The 15,223-nt window shown below is 40.2% G+C and overlaps 1 protein-coding gene across 3 annotated transcripts; it reads left to right on the forward strand.

The window, feature by feature from the left end:
* The first annotated feature begins 4,271 nt into the window (after positions 1 to 4,271).
* On the forward strand, positions 4,272 to 15,223 carry LOC101482707 (protein tyrosine phosphatase type IVA 2). Of its 3 annotated transcripts, none has more exons than XM_004574741.3 (8): positions 4,272 to 4,398; positions 4,943 to 5,085; positions 6,305 to 6,430; positions 10,706 to 11,296; positions 11,386 to 11,478; positions 12,957 to 13,087; positions 13,769 to 13,843; positions 13,924 to 15,223. In XM_004574741.3, exons 4-8 carry the CDS (start codon positions 11,201 to 11,203, stop codon positions 14,033 to 14,035), a joined length of 507 nt encoding a protein of 168 aa, XP_004574798.1. In that variant the 5' UTR covers positions 4,272 to 4,398; positions 4,943 to 5,085; positions 6,305 to 6,430; positions 10,706 to 11,200; the 3' UTR covers positions 14,036 to 15,223. The 3 variants fall into 3 exon arrangements, with proteins under 3 accessions (XP_004574798.1, XP_004574799.1, XP_004574800.1); XM_004574742.3 differs by lacking the exon at positions 4,272 to 4,398 and adding an exon at positions 4,403 to 4,512; XM_004574743.6 differs by lacking the exon at positions 4,272 to 4,398 and adding an exon at positions 4,486 to 4,595.

The raw sequence follows: 15,223 nt of genomic DNA on the forward strand, positions 1-15,223 counted from the left end.
AAACTCAGTGTGCTTAATAATAAAAACATAAAAACAGTTTGCATTTTCTGCCTGCCTCTGTTATCAGAGTACAAGCAACAGGGAACCCATATTCACTGCAGGTTTTCTCCATGTTGAACAAACCAAACAAAGATTTGGACTAAGGGTAAAATAAATTTTCTCAGAACAGAACAAAAATCTGTTTTTCAGCCCTGAAATTTCCATGTGGATATCCTCTTTATTTAAGACATTGTGAGGGCTGGAAAAGGTACGCTTCTTGAAAAAGGTCCCAAATTTTAGTGCAACCCTGTGTAGGTACTGTATTTTGGAAAAATAGTATATTGTATTACTTATGCTGAGATTACCAGAGTGAAATCGATTCTGAGGGGACTGAGTCGAAACCTTTTTCCAATTTGACAGATTTTATATGAAATAACCTGCATACAAAACAAATAGCAGGACATTTAGGTTTGGGGAAAAAAATGTTGTTGTTTTTTTTAACAGAGGAAGTTAAAATACATGTTTTTCTCTAATAAGTTATTTTAAAGGTAAAAAAAAAAAACTGTGTGCATGATCACATGTTTATTTATGGTTTTGTCTGAATACTGGTTTTCTGCAGGCCAGTTGATAGGTGGAAGGCTTCATGATAGCATAGGTGGCATAAAATCATATAAATTTGATGTTGTTGTTGTGAAATTAAAATAATGTGATGTTTCGATGCAAAGGGGGGGTGAGGTGGCACCAATGCTTCACAGCAAGGAGGTCCCAGGTTTGAATCCAGTCTGGGGGTTTTCAACTTGCAGTCCAGCTTCCTCCCATAGTCCAAAGGCCTGCTTTGGGTTAAGTTATTGGGCTATTCTGAACTGGTCATAGATGTGAATGCTTGTTTGTTTCTATGTGTTAGCCCAGTGTCAGATTGGTGATCTGTCCACGGTGTACCCTGCCTTTTGCCCCATGTCAGCTGAATGGATGGACGCTTTTGTAAGGTGTTACAGGTGCAGACATGCTAAGGCTGGGTAATTTTAGCCTATTGTCAGTGATTGTTATGCAACAATGATTTCATAATACAGATAAGAACCCCCAGAGACCTGAGACCTGCAAAATTTACCTGTTTGGCAAGTTTGGCTGCTCAACTCTGGATCATGTAGGAAGAATTCACAGTAAGATCATGGTAACACTCATGTATTATAATGAACTGTATTCCAGTTAAATCCAGACGTGAATTTAAGTCCATACATACACAGTCTTAAACACTCAAGCCCTATCATTTGTCAAAGACCACATAGTACAAAATTATCTTAATAGAGCATTTTGGTCTGAGACTACTGGCTTATATCTAAAAGGCAGAGCCTTCAGACTTTCTAAGCTTATAATTAGGGCTGATCAGGTGAGTCTGAACCAACCCTGGGGGTTGGGGACTGGGGCTGCAGGATCGGCTTCCAATGATGCACTGAGCCTTTCGCTTCCTCTCTTTTCCTGATGTACTTATATGCTACTACTGCATGCCATCACTCTGTCGGTTGAGTTTTGTCCTCGTTGTGTTCATAGCCTACCTGCCATTAACTCTTTCCTTCTTTCTTTCTCCTGACCACCCAGTCAGTTGACGCATATGGCTGCACCTCCCTGAGCATGGTTCTACTGAAGGTCATTTCTTCTTAGAAAGGTCTTCCTTCCCAGCATCGCCAAATGGGGACGTTTGATTGCTCTGTGATCTGGTTTTTAGCCTTACAATATAAAGTACCAATTTACCTGAACTAAGTTAAAATTTGTTATGTATTGTTTTGTATAAGACACAATGTTGAGGTAGAAAGGTGTCAGTTGTGAGGAAACACAGTGGAATGTGAATGGAAAAGTATGGATGGATGGAGGGAGAAGCATGCATGCATACAGTATCACTAACAGAAGAAAAGCAGGATTTGCTTCTGAACAAAAATCCACTTTTTACCTTCAGTTTTCTTGGCAAATGTGAGTCTGTTATCCAACAATAGTTCTAAGGACAAAAATCATCTGTTTCAGTTTTATAATCCCACTGTTAAGTCATCTGACTGTTAGGGCTAGATGCCCCGCAGATATGGAGAATGGTGATTTATGACAACTTTTCAGCATCTATTGGAGACCATAGACATACCCTAAGGAGTCAAAATCTATAGAAAGGGACATATGATGATGATGATGACGATGGTGAAGTACTTGCTCAGAGTGGTCATCTGATTGTTGAAATTCTCTCTGTATTATTGTAGCATCTTCCCCCACATTCCCACGCACACCCACTAAAAACAGACCTGCAATAGACACGTATTTATTATCAGTGAATAATAAGTCTGACCATATTGAGCCCACACACACTGATAACAACACAGCAGTAGAAATGATGACGCTGGCACAGTTTAACGTGGAGCTGGAGTCTGTTTACACACCGCGAAGAGCAAAGAGGCGGAGCTGTTACTGAGACAGTGAGCTCAGGTAGAGTGAAAAAAACAGCAGCTGTTCCTGTGATCACCATTAAAACCTTTACTGGGAAAAGGCTAGTGGAGTCCTTTGTCAAAGCACCTGATCAACAAACTGACACGACCAAAAGCAAACGCTGTAGCTGCTCCATCCACCGCTGCTCCGTTTGTTTTACGCAGTCAAAATCTGCAGTAAGAGTCCAGAAGTTGTATTAAAATATGCAGATGAAATGTTATTCATACAGCGTGCTGAATGCTGACAATAGCCGTCCTGTTTTATATGCAGCAAACAGGGGTGAGTATAAAGGGGGGCATTGGGTGTCCTAGACCTTATTAATTTCAAGGCTTTTGTAAGATTTTTAACACTGTAAGTGAAATAATATCAAATATTGTGTTAATTAAAATCCATTAATATTTAAAAATATAGAAATAAGATTTTTTCCACAAGCCAATAAAAATATAAATGGGCTATTAAACTCTGGTCCACTGACCTGATGGTTGTTAGGTTGGACACTGAATTATTATTAATATCTACACTAACATAGCATCTGTTTTCAGCAGCACTTGCTTCCTATTAAAGTCAGAAAGCCTTCCAAGAAGACAGAGTAAAGGTGCATTTCTATGCCTTAGTTTAGTTTGCATATATATCTTATTTTATTTGTGACTTTTGACTGTGCTTGAGATTATTTATACATTTTACAATTTAAGAAAATGTTTTCTTTTAAAAAAAATCTAATTTATTATGACATGTACATACAATCAAAGGGGTTTAGTTGTTTTTTGTGTTTTTTTGACAGATGTTATATGTAGTTAAACGTGAAAACATTGCAATTTCTAAAATGGAAAACAACGAGCAGTTCATTTTGAAAGACCTGTGTTTTTTCTCCTTTGAATGTTTATGATTGCTCATTAATAAGACAAAAATATTTCTTGTTGGATTACTCAGTGAATTGATGGAATAATCTATCGATTCATCGTTCACTAAAATAATTGCTAGCTACATCCCTAGTCTTTCCCCTACAATATAAAGCGACTCGAGGTGACTGTTGATGGCCTATGTGACAAAATACACCAAAAAAACAAAACACCAAAACAAAAAACATTCACTTATCCTTTGGCTTTTAAAAGTTGACATACCTCAGCTGTTCAGGCTCAGGTTACTTTTTTGTATCAGTGGGTAGATTTAGTCTGTAATACATGATCATCCCTTTGTAGATGATAAGCATAGGAAAACATACTGAAGAAATAAATATTAAACAATCTACATTTGGTTATGTGGGATATTAAAGCTACAATTTGTTCATCTAAGCCATGAGCTAACTCCTATATATTTGTACTGTGTTGCTCTGCACAGGAGGAAACTTAAATTAAATATGCAAAAAGAGCAAGTCGTCAAATAAAATCAAACCAGTTAGCCATTATAATGGTCTGTAATTAATGGTCTGTAATGTAATTGAGTTTGTGTTTCTTATGGATAAATATCCAAAGGTAAAGGAGGACGAGAAAATGGAAACTTGTTTCTAACAATTAAATGAATTAATAAAAAAATTGCAGAGAGAGGGAAGTTGAAATTTTGAGTTCTTTCAAATTGTTGACTTACTGACTATTTCTAAATTTCAAGATACATCAGATACAACACATTTTTTCCTAATTCACAAGGTGGTCAAATTGGAAATGAGAACATTTCTTCAAACACAACAGGTGCTGTTCAGTTTTGAGTAAGTGATTATCATTAAATTAAGCAAAACTCATATAAAACAACATAGTGTCATTGAGTTTGCGAATAATGGTCTTTCTTTTCATTTTTTTAAACCGGAACATGGGTCTTCAGCAGTTTTATTTTGGAAAGACGGTGACCGGTAGTCATCATGTCCTACGTTGCTAACTTGACGTTTTTTTGCAACATGTCTCCCTCGCAGGCTCTCGTCCATTATTAGAAGCTTCTGGATATTTTGTGAAACTGCTTCGTTTTGTAAGTGCTTTTGTTCACGCTGGGCGTTTCAAATCTACGCTATAGTCGTCGCTATTGTCCGGCTAATGTTTCGTTTGCTAGCAAGGTCACTGTACTCGCTGTTATTGAAAGCCGGTGAGCGTTTTAGCCTGCTTTTTATTCTGCTTGTTGACCTGGTTTCTAACTGACCTGTCTTGCGGAGCATTTAATGACAGAAGGTGCTGTTGTTTAGTCCAGTAAGACAGTTTGTAAATAATATGCTGACATTTTCTCTTAATCTGCGTGTGTCATAATCGCTCTATGTGTGCCTTAAAAAAACAAAAAAGCCAGCTGGCTTCTCGGTAATTTAACTGTAACTGCCGTGTAGATTAATTTTAAACATGGATGCTCTCGTACAGGTATTTAAGTGATTAGCCTAGTTAAGTGTCATGCTTCCCGGTTTATTTTTCGGTTTTTTTTTAAAAGTCATATTGCGTTTGGTTATTGGAATATCAACATATAAGCTAAAACGCAGCAGCTGAAGTCATCGATAAATATCGACGTGTTTTCTTCTTATTCGCTGCAGGTTAGCACTAAGCTAACGGGCCGTTAGTCAGCCAGGACCCAGAAAAACAGCAGCAGCATCATCATCAATGGTGTGTCTACATCCCGGAGCCGTCACATTTTCCTGTGTCCGCTCAATGAACCATCTCCTCAGCTCTCATCACGGTGAGTATATCACCACGCCGCAGTTCGTGTTGGACTCGGGTAACCATATTTCCAGATAAATTACATCTGGGATAAGTTTAGGGCCGGCTAGAAACATTATGTGGGCAGCTTGGAGAAGGTAAGGATGGGAGATTAGCGCATCCAGCTGGTAACCTGTTTGTCTCTGTTCGTGTGCTGGTATCTCTGACATGAACGTCAGAATGATCTCTGACAGAGGTAAACAGAATAAACAACTTGGTTAGGCTAATATTAGATACACGTCTGTGTTTTAGGTTTGCGGTTTTACAGGCTGAATCATTTGTTCTCTGTAAGAGTAACACAGATGTACCATGAGATTTTGGGTCAGGTAGGAAGGTCAGACCAAGACAGCTACACCACTGAGTATTTCATATATCATTATTTGTCATCCCAAACTATTATCCAGATATCAGCTATCATGCACAGGTAGCTTTATTAGCTTTATTAGGTAGTCAATAAGCTTTATTTATGTCATTAAGATTGTTATGACTATGTTAAGACTACAACTCTGTCTATAATCCTTCAGTATTCACAGTGGCAGTTCACCTATCAGTCTGCTTGATCATATGAAGGATAAATATCCTGTATTTTCTTTCCCAGCCTTCTAAATAGAAAAGGAAGCTACATTTTTTTTCTGTACTTTTATGAGGTTGAAGGAAAACTCCCAAAAGTGCCTTAGTTCTAGACTTTTCTCTACAGGAGCACAACTAAATTCTCTAAGGTTTTCACACAAATGAATTGATATATTTTACTATATTTGGTAGTTAAATTCTCAGATATACTGGAATAGAGTTTGCAAAAAGTTCAAAACATAACCAAGCTGAATAGGAGATGCTATGTGAACTCAGTGGGCTCGGGGTTTATCCATCTGCTTGTAAAACTTGTAAAACACAGCAAGAATATCTTGATGCACTAAGGAAATGCCAAACTGTAAAAACACTCAAGACCGAGATCGCAGATTTCACTCTAGTGTTTGCATGGTTGTGTGTTCTCTCTTTGTTTTTTTTCAGTTGCTCCTCTGTCTCGTATCTTTGCTGGGTTTTAGTAGGGATGAGTCTATGTATCACTTTATTCTTTTATGAGCCACGTCTTTTTTGTGTTCACTTTTATAAACCATTAAATGGTTACAGGAGGACAAAGGGTGAAAATGTTGTGCACTCTGGTCTCATGACTTCATCTCTTCTTCATGTCTCGCTCTCAGGCTGCACATGTATGGCGTTGGCGAGGCTTGGAGGGGAGTTTTGCCAAGCCCAGCACCTGCTGCTTATTGTGGACAAGTGAAAAGGAGACGTCAGCTAGGCACACTCACTGCCATTCACGCACACAGGTGAGTGATAAAGGCAGGCGGTGCCTTCATTTGAAACTTTGAGGATAAAGTCTAGTCCTTGATGTGTTATCTCTACAGCATCAAAAGCTTTACTTCTACTGCCTGGCACCCATGGCTCCATTTTTGTACTTTTGTTAATCGTACCATATTAAAGCTTAAAGTCTTCACTTCAGTCTTAGAGTCCACTGTGGTGAAGATCGTCATGCAAATTCTTTATAAAAATGACTACTAACCATGATTTAAGGAATGCTTATTTTTTAAAACCAGTAAGTTTCTCCTGAAGGTGAAAGGGAATCAGCTGCATGCACAGCATGAATTCATACGCAATCCCTTCTTGAACTCGATGTCCCAATTTTTAAAAAAAAAGCTGTTATGCAGCCAGAGCATGAAAAATAACTTGGTTCAATGTCAATAAAATACATAATTATCACACAGTAAAACAGTTCAGAAAGGTAAAAAAATGTCACTCAAAAAGGGGCTCAGTTAAACAGGATACAATGAATAACCTGTTTATGTTACAATAAGGAGCTTAACTATAAATGATGAGGTGGTAAAGATTTTCTGTATCCGTCTGTGTGGCAGTGGAGCTGAAACGACTTTGAGTGTTCAGCTGCATGTCCAGTAAAATGTGAACAGGACAGTCAAGCTAACTATCCACATCCGTTTACCACAGCCACAGTCCCATCAGCTGATGTAGGAATCCAATCAGTGCGTTGATTCAGATAACAGTCGCAAATTCCTTCAATGAGCGATACGGACGCGTTCCATCAGCTGGCAGTTCAGTATTTGCAGTAACATGGCTGGGATTGCACTGCAGAGATTACCATCTCTGTTTGTTTCCAAATGGGGCAATCGTGGCTCAAGAGTTGGGAATTTGCCTTGTAATCGGAAGGTTGCCGGTTCGAGCCCCGGCTTGGACAGTCTCGGTCGTTGTGTCCTTGGGCAAGACACTTCACCCGTTGCCTACTGGTGGTGGTCAGAGGGCCCGGTGGCGCCAGTGTCCGGCAGTCTGTCACTGCGCCCCAGGGTGGCTGTGGCTACAATGTAGCTTGCCATCACCAGTGTGTGAATGTGTGAGTGAATGGGTGGATGATAGGGGTGGGGGAAAAAATCGATACTGTGTAGTATCGTGATATTTTGTTTGCTAATAATGTATCGATACAGGGACAGCAGAAATTGATATTTTGTTACAAAAAAAGTTTTTGTAGACTGGAACTCTGACTTCAGAGCATGTTGATCCTTTTTCTGAGCAAGAATCCTGACATTGCTTGACTGTCCAAATGTGTTTAACTTGTTTTTTGGCAGCAATAAACATGACAGTTTACTTCTTTTAATTTAAGACATGTTTTATTTTAATTAAGTTTAAAACTTTTTATTTAATGTAAAATTATATTTTGTTTTAATTTACTTTCAAATTCTTCAGTTGCTGAATGGGCTGCATAGTTATCATAAATTGCATAGTTCAGAATAGCTATAATTGTACCAGATGGTTGCATTCAGTTAAGTTGGACTAGACTGTAATACAAACCGTTCAGTTTGTCAACAATAAAACTGAAATGAGAGAAAGACTGAGTGTGAGACTTTGATATTAGATAAAATGAATATTGATAAAGTTTGCCTTTATGTACAGAATCTGAATATCGCAAAATATTTTAAGAAATTGCAATAATATCGTATCGTGGGATGTATGGTGATTCCCACCTCTAGTGGATGACTGGGGTCCTTAGGGACTAGCAAAGCGCTATACAAATACAGGCCATTTACCATCTCTGTTTGTCTCAAAAGTCCTGATATCACAGAAAATTCACTAGTAGACACATAAAAACTTGAATTTATAGAGAGTTTAAAAACCATTTCATCACAGTAAAGCAGAATATATATATATATATATATATATATATATATATATATATATATATATATATATATATATATATATATATATATGGTTCACGCCTACTGGCTGAAGACGCTGACTGCACTCCACGAGCGTTTGGCAGCACAAATGAACCAGCTGCTAGTTAACGAGAGACACCCGGAATGGCTAACTGAAGGCCGGACGGTCCTGATCCCCAAGGACCCCAAGAAGGGACCGGTCCCCTCCAACTACCGACCAATAACCTGCCTCAGTACTACATGGAAGCTCCTTTCAGGCATCATATCGGCTAAGATGAACAGGCACATGGGTCAATACATGAGCGGGACACAGAAAGGAATTGGCAAGAATACCAGAGGCGCAAAACACCAGCTACTGGTAGACAGAACAATCAGCCGAGACTGCAAGACCAGACTGACCAACCTGTGCACTGCCTGGATTGATTACAAGAAGGCCTATGACTCAATGCCCCACAGCTGGATACTGGAATGCCTAGAATTGTACAAGATCAATGGGACCCTAAGAGCCTTCATCAGGAACTCAATGGGGATGTGGCGTACAACACTAGAGGCCAACTCCAAGCCCATAGCACAAGTCACCATCAAGTGCGGGATCTACCAAGGAGATGCTCTGTCCCCACTGCTGTTCTGCATAGGCCTGAACCCCCTCAGTGAGATCATTAACAAGACTGGCTACGGATACCGACTACGGAACGGAGCAGTTGTCAGCCACCTCCTGTACATGGATGACATCAAGCTGTATGCCAAGAGTGAACGAGACATCGATTCACTGATCCACACTACCAGGCTATACAGCAATGACATTGGAATGTTGTTCGGACTGGAGAAGTGTAGTCGGATGGTAACAAAGAGAGGGAAGGTAGTCAGAACTGAGGGGATTGAACTACCAGAAGGCAACATTGCAGACATAGAGGACAGTTACAAGTACTTGGGGATCCCACAGGCGAATGGGAACCATGAAGAGGCCGCTAGAAAAGCTGCAACCACCAAGTACCTGCAGAGGGTCAGGCAAGTCCTGAGGAGTCAGCTGAATGGTAAGAACAAGATCCGGGCCATCAACACGTACGCCCTGCCCGTGATCAGGTACCCTGCTGGGGTAATAGGCTGGCCAAAGGAGGAGATAGAAGCCACTGACATAAAGACAAGAAAGCTCCTTACCATGCATGGAGGGTTTCACCCCAAATCCAGCACCCTGAGGCTGTACGCTAAGCGGAAGGAAGGGGGCCGGGGACTGGTGAGTGTCAGCACCACAGTCCAGGATGAGACAACGAACATCCAAGAATACATTGGGAAGATGGCCCCAACTGACCGAGTGCTCAGTGAATACCTCAGGCAGCAGAAACCCAAGAAAGAGGAGGGAGGCGAGGAACCATCATGGAAGGACAGGCCCCTGCACGGTATGTACCACCGGCAGATAGAGGAGGTGGCTGATATCCAGAAATCCTACCAGTGGCTGGACAAAGCTGGACTGAAAGACAGCACAGAGGCACTAATCATGGCAGCACAAGAACAAGCTCTGAGCACAAGATCCATAGAGGCTGGGGTCTATCACACCAGGCAAGACCCCAGGTGCAGGCTGTGTAAAGATGCCCCAGAGACAATCCAGCACATAACAGCAGGGTGCAAGATGCTAGCAGGCAAGGCATACATGGAACGCCATAACCAAGTGGCCGGCATAGTGTACAGGAACATCTGTGCCGAGTATAACCTGGAAGTCCCGAGGTCAAAATGGGAGATGCCCCCAAGGGTGGTGGAGAATGACCGAGCTAAGATCCTGTGGGACTTCCAGATACAGACGGACAAAATGGTGGTGGCTAACCAACCGGACATAGTGGTGGTAGACAAACAGAAGAAGACGGCCGTAGTGATCGATGTAGCGGTTCCGAATGACAGCAATATCAGGAAGAAGGAACACGAGAAGCTGGAGAAATACCAAGGGCTCAGAGAAGAGCTCGAGAGGATGTGGAGGGTGAAGGTAACGGTGGTCCCCGTGGTAATCGGAGCACTAGGTGCGGTGACTCCCAAGCTAGGCGAGTGGCTCCAGCAGATCCCGGGAACAACATCGGAGATCTCTGTCCAGAAGAGCGCAGTCCTGGGAACAGCTAAGATACTGCGCAGGACCCTCAAGCTCCCAGGCCTCTGGTAGAGGACCCGAGCTTGAAGGATAAACCGCCCGCAGGGGCGTGCTGGGTGTTTTTTTTTATGTATATATATATATGTATATATATATATGTATATATGTATGTATATATATATATATATATAAACATCTTATTTAGATGAGAATTACATTTAAAGTTTACCAGTAAATAAAAAGTCACAGCAAAGCTTTTTTGTTTTAAAGTGACCTAAAATGGCCGACCCTTCCTGTCCTCATAGGTCCCTACTGCCATCCCGTTCAACCCTTATGAAGAAGAGCCACCCTGCAGTCTGTGAGCTGTCTCGGAGAGAGGGGCAAGCATTGGTTTCAGCCTGGGAGTTTCCTCTCTGCTCTTCTTCTTTCCAGCTTTTCCTCTCCTCCTCCTCTTCTTCTTCTGCTGTGATTTGTACAAGTCTTCTCTGAATGGGCTAATAGAGTTGAAAGAAAAAGAGTTTAACTCTTGCCAAGCCAATTTTACTTTTACTTTATTGCCAAGGCAATTTACTTTTCTATTTCTCGACCAAAATTTTGTATTTTCGTGAGATTGATTTAGTAACATTCACTAAAAAACACAATTGTTTTTCTTTAAGTGGGAAGATTTTGTTTGTTTGTTTGTTTGCATTTTGTTTTTAACACTCAGAAGGGTTTTTCCTCAGACTCTGTTACTCCACTCTTTGAAGCACAGTACTTTCCAGACTTTTATTCTTTATTAATAAGCTTCTCTGGGTATAAAAATGAACCGGCCGGCTCCAGTGGAGATCTCCTATGACTGTCTGAGATTCCTCATCACGCACAATCCCACCAATGCACAACTCGGACGGTTTATAGAGGTAACACGTGTTTAAGATCTCTGCACATTTTCTCCTTTGGAAGACACAGAAGCAGGGTGTTGTGTTAAAATGTGTGATTTGATGTGTAGGATCTGAAAGCATTCGGAGTAAATACCTTAGTGCGAGTGTGCGCTGCCACGTATGACAAGACACCGGTGGAACAAGAAGGCATCCAGGTTCTGGTAGGTGATGCGTAGCAAACAGTACTTAGGCGGCTGTAAATAATCACAAGAGCAGTTTGTGAAGAGAGAGTCACACGTTGAGTTTAATGCAGCTACTGTCATTAATGGATTACGCCAGCTTCCAGTACCAAAGTCTAAAAACACACAGAACCTAAATCAAACAATAGAGTGAACGTCAACCACAAAGGGAGGAGTAAGAACATGATCTGCAGGGTAGTTAAAGGATTAATGAGCTGAAGGAAGAAAATTAACCTTCAGGTGAATGAGTTATGCATTTCACTGTCCTGCTGTGATATTTTCCGTGAATCCATGAATCTGTTCTCCCTCTTATCTGGTTCAGGTCATAGTTGAGTTGGAGTCTATCCCAGCAGATTACGAGTTTTTCAGTCTATTTTTCTACAGCTTTTAATGGTTTTTTACATGTACTGGTGTGAAGAGAGTTATGGAAAGGTGTGGGTTTATATATATATATTTTAATATTATAGACTTTGATTTTATTATAATGTCCCACTTCTCATCACTGTATCCTGATGTTTTCTGGTGAAATGTGGCTAGACCAGTACTGAAAGATATCCTAAAGAACCTGTTCTTTGACACCTAAGCAGCCAGAGCAGACGTACAAACTGCAGATTGTGCAAAGATGGATGTAGCCGTGCTCAACAGCTTTAAAAAATATTACAGTTTCCTAAGTTGGTATAATGTTCTGTTCAGTATGATGTAAAATGTGTGACCGAGGGCATAAACTCATCAGGAAGGTTTTTATTGAGGTGTCAGTGAGTTCAGTCTCTTTTTTTTTTTTTTTTTTTTTTTTTTTTTTAAATTCTCCAGCATCTACTGGCCCCTTCTGGCCATACAACAAAGAATGAAAGTGTTAGGCTCTTCTACCTTGGCTTCACTTTTCAGACCCTGTTTATGTTAGTTTACTTTAGTCTTACATCACAGCGTTTACAGCTTTAGCTGGTTTGCAAAGCTCATTCTTAGTTGGGTCTTTAAAGCACAAGAAAATCAATGTGTTATATCTCGCTTACAAGACCCAAGACATACCTGATGATTTCAGGTATATTTGTACAATGTTTGCAGTTCAGTTACCCAAATACTTAAAGTCTTGTGCTGAACACAGTTTCAGAATGTTTTTAAAAAACATAACTAATAGCATAACATTTTGGAATATCTGTAATAAATAATGATAAACAATTTAAATAGAATATTTAAACACAAATTATTTTTTAAAGAGAAAAATCATTTGTGTGTAAATGAATCCAATACAAAAAACCCCACTTGGTCATTTTAGTAGCTAAAGCAGCTTGGTTTTCAGACACAGCACATTATCCTCACATACACTATAGAACTATAATTATAGAAACGTCTCGTGCATTAAGGATGGTCACTAAAATAATTTAGAGGTATTTTAAAAACCTATGAACGCTGACTGGTCTGCAGTAAAACTGAGCTCAAGTTAATGCTTTACTCTTTTTCAGGATTGGCCATTTGATGATGGATCCGCCCCCCCAGACCAGGTGGTCGATGATTGGCTGAGCCTTCTGCAGACAAAGTTTCGAGACGAGCCTGGCTCCTGTGTGGCTGTGCACTGTGTAGCTGGATTGGGACGGTCAGTATGAAGCTGACACGTGATTTATTCTGATGTTTAGTACACAATAATTTTATATACAGCACAATGTGTTGTGCGTGTTTTCAGCTGCGTTTACTCTTCAGGTTTTGTTTGGTTAGTGTGTGTCTGCTTGATCTTTCCTACTTCTAAGCCTTAAACAGACAGCAGCCACTGTGCTCACACTTCAAGATAGTAGTTCCTATTTTGGTAATGAGCATAATATAAACAGTCAGTTTAACACACTTTAAGGATGACTGCAATAAAGTGACAGCTGACAAAAGCATTCATTTTGCTCTCGCTGTGGTAGTTTCAGTTATTTCCCACAAAAAACCTGCCAAGTAAGTCATACAGGTGTCAAATAAATCAGAGCTCTGGAAACCTTTACAACTGGCTGGCTTGTACTTGTGTGTAAGTTGGAGCCTAAATATATGGCAGTGTTTTTTAGCTGCAGGCTGCCCTTGGTGACTCAAAGCTCCAAATTGTCCGTCAGTAGTTGTCTTAGCTGCGAAGGCTACAAGTGTAGGCTCTTAAAAGTTACTGAGTTGAATTCTCTTGGAGGCAAATGATTAAACTAGGAAAATATCACCCCCAACAAATGCAACTGAGTCACCTGTTATAGTCTACCACCAGTCACATACAGGGGTTAAAGTTTAACTAAGGCTTCCTCTTGTTTGTCCTCAGAGCGCCCGTGTTGGTGGCTCTGGCTCTAATTGAATGTGGGATGGAATACGAGGATGCGGTGCACCTAATAAGACAGTAAGCTTTGATTCTGCTGCTCCTCCTTTTCTTGCATTGTATTTCGGAAACTGAGCCTAATGTCTCCTCCATTTTGCCAGGAAGCGCCGTGGAGCTTTAAATGCCAAGCAGCTGCATTACCTGGAGAACTACAAGCCTAAACTGTGTCTGCGCTCCAAAGATGCCAACGGGCAAAGCTGCTGTGTACAGTAGGACTCTTTGCAAAAAGAAAGTGGAGGTTTTAAAGTTTTTATTTCCGTTTCTTTGGTTTCAAACCTCCCCTGAACATGTAGCAAAAACCCACAAATACTTAAACAGAGATTTAAAAGCTTGTTTGTCTGTAATGTAAAAATAAAAACCCCAATAAGATGTGATGAATAATGCAGCTGGCAGTGTGTTTGACAGTGTTCTATAGTCTGCAGCTTGATATTTGCTCTAAGCTAAATGCTGAATAAATAGAGGCTTGTTGGTTTATTGCACATCAATCCACACAGTGACTGAGAGTGATTTATTTATGAGTCTGTGCTCACTGATCAAATCAATGTCCTGCAACCAGAATGCCAGAAGAATTCAGTTTGAAAACACACAATATTTAAGATGAAAACATATGATGACATGTGTTCTCAGTGTGATGCAAATGTTAGATTATCTACTTTCCTTTTATGTCCCAAATCAGTCATAAGCTTCTGTAGAATAAACTTGTGTTGGCTATAAATATTTGGCGCTGACCTCCATGGAAGTGGACTAACATGTGGAAGAACAGTTGTTAACAAAGGAACATGTAAAGGCTTTGGTAGATTATCCTAGTAACTGACAAGCATTAAGAACATAATTAAAATCGTCCAAATATTCACATTTCTTCCACTGCATCATACACGTTTGTGGGCCAGTAAACAGTATGGGGTATTAATCTACCCGCTAACACTAAAGCGTGGATAATCTGCTCGATGAAAATCTGAGATCCACTCTCGGGTCCATTCAGACGCATTAATGTTCACTATTAGACGTTAGGGGATAAGTTAGCAACACAATCATTCAGATGATTTTAGAGCCAAAGTTCTTCTCATCTCTCTGATCAACAGGATAATCTCCCAAATACTTTATGTGTTCCTGTTGCAACAACCATGTAACGGCACTGTGGAGCCACAGTGGCTGCCACTGCAACATTACTGGCCATAGTTCTCATCCATCTCTGGCTCCACTTAGCTCTTCGGTCAGTGTTTGTAAGATGTATTTGGTCTTTGTGCCATTATTTTCTTATAGATTTTATTTTATTTGTTCCTTCCTGTACCCTGTATCTGTTTGTATCTGTTATTTATTGTTTCTTTGTGAGATGTTTGTCTGATGGATGGGGGAAAAAAAATCTTAGTCTTGGAAAATTAAAGTGTTTAGTAATCTTAA

This window comes from Maylandia zebra, linkage group LG19 (genome assembly GCF_041146795.1).
Source record: "Maylandia zebra isolate NMK-2024a linkage group LG19, Mzebra_GT3a, whole genome shotgun sequence".
Classification (NCBI taxonomy): domain Eukaryota; kingdom Metazoa; phylum Chordata; class Actinopteri; order Cichliformes; family Cichlidae; genus Maylandia; species Maylandia zebra.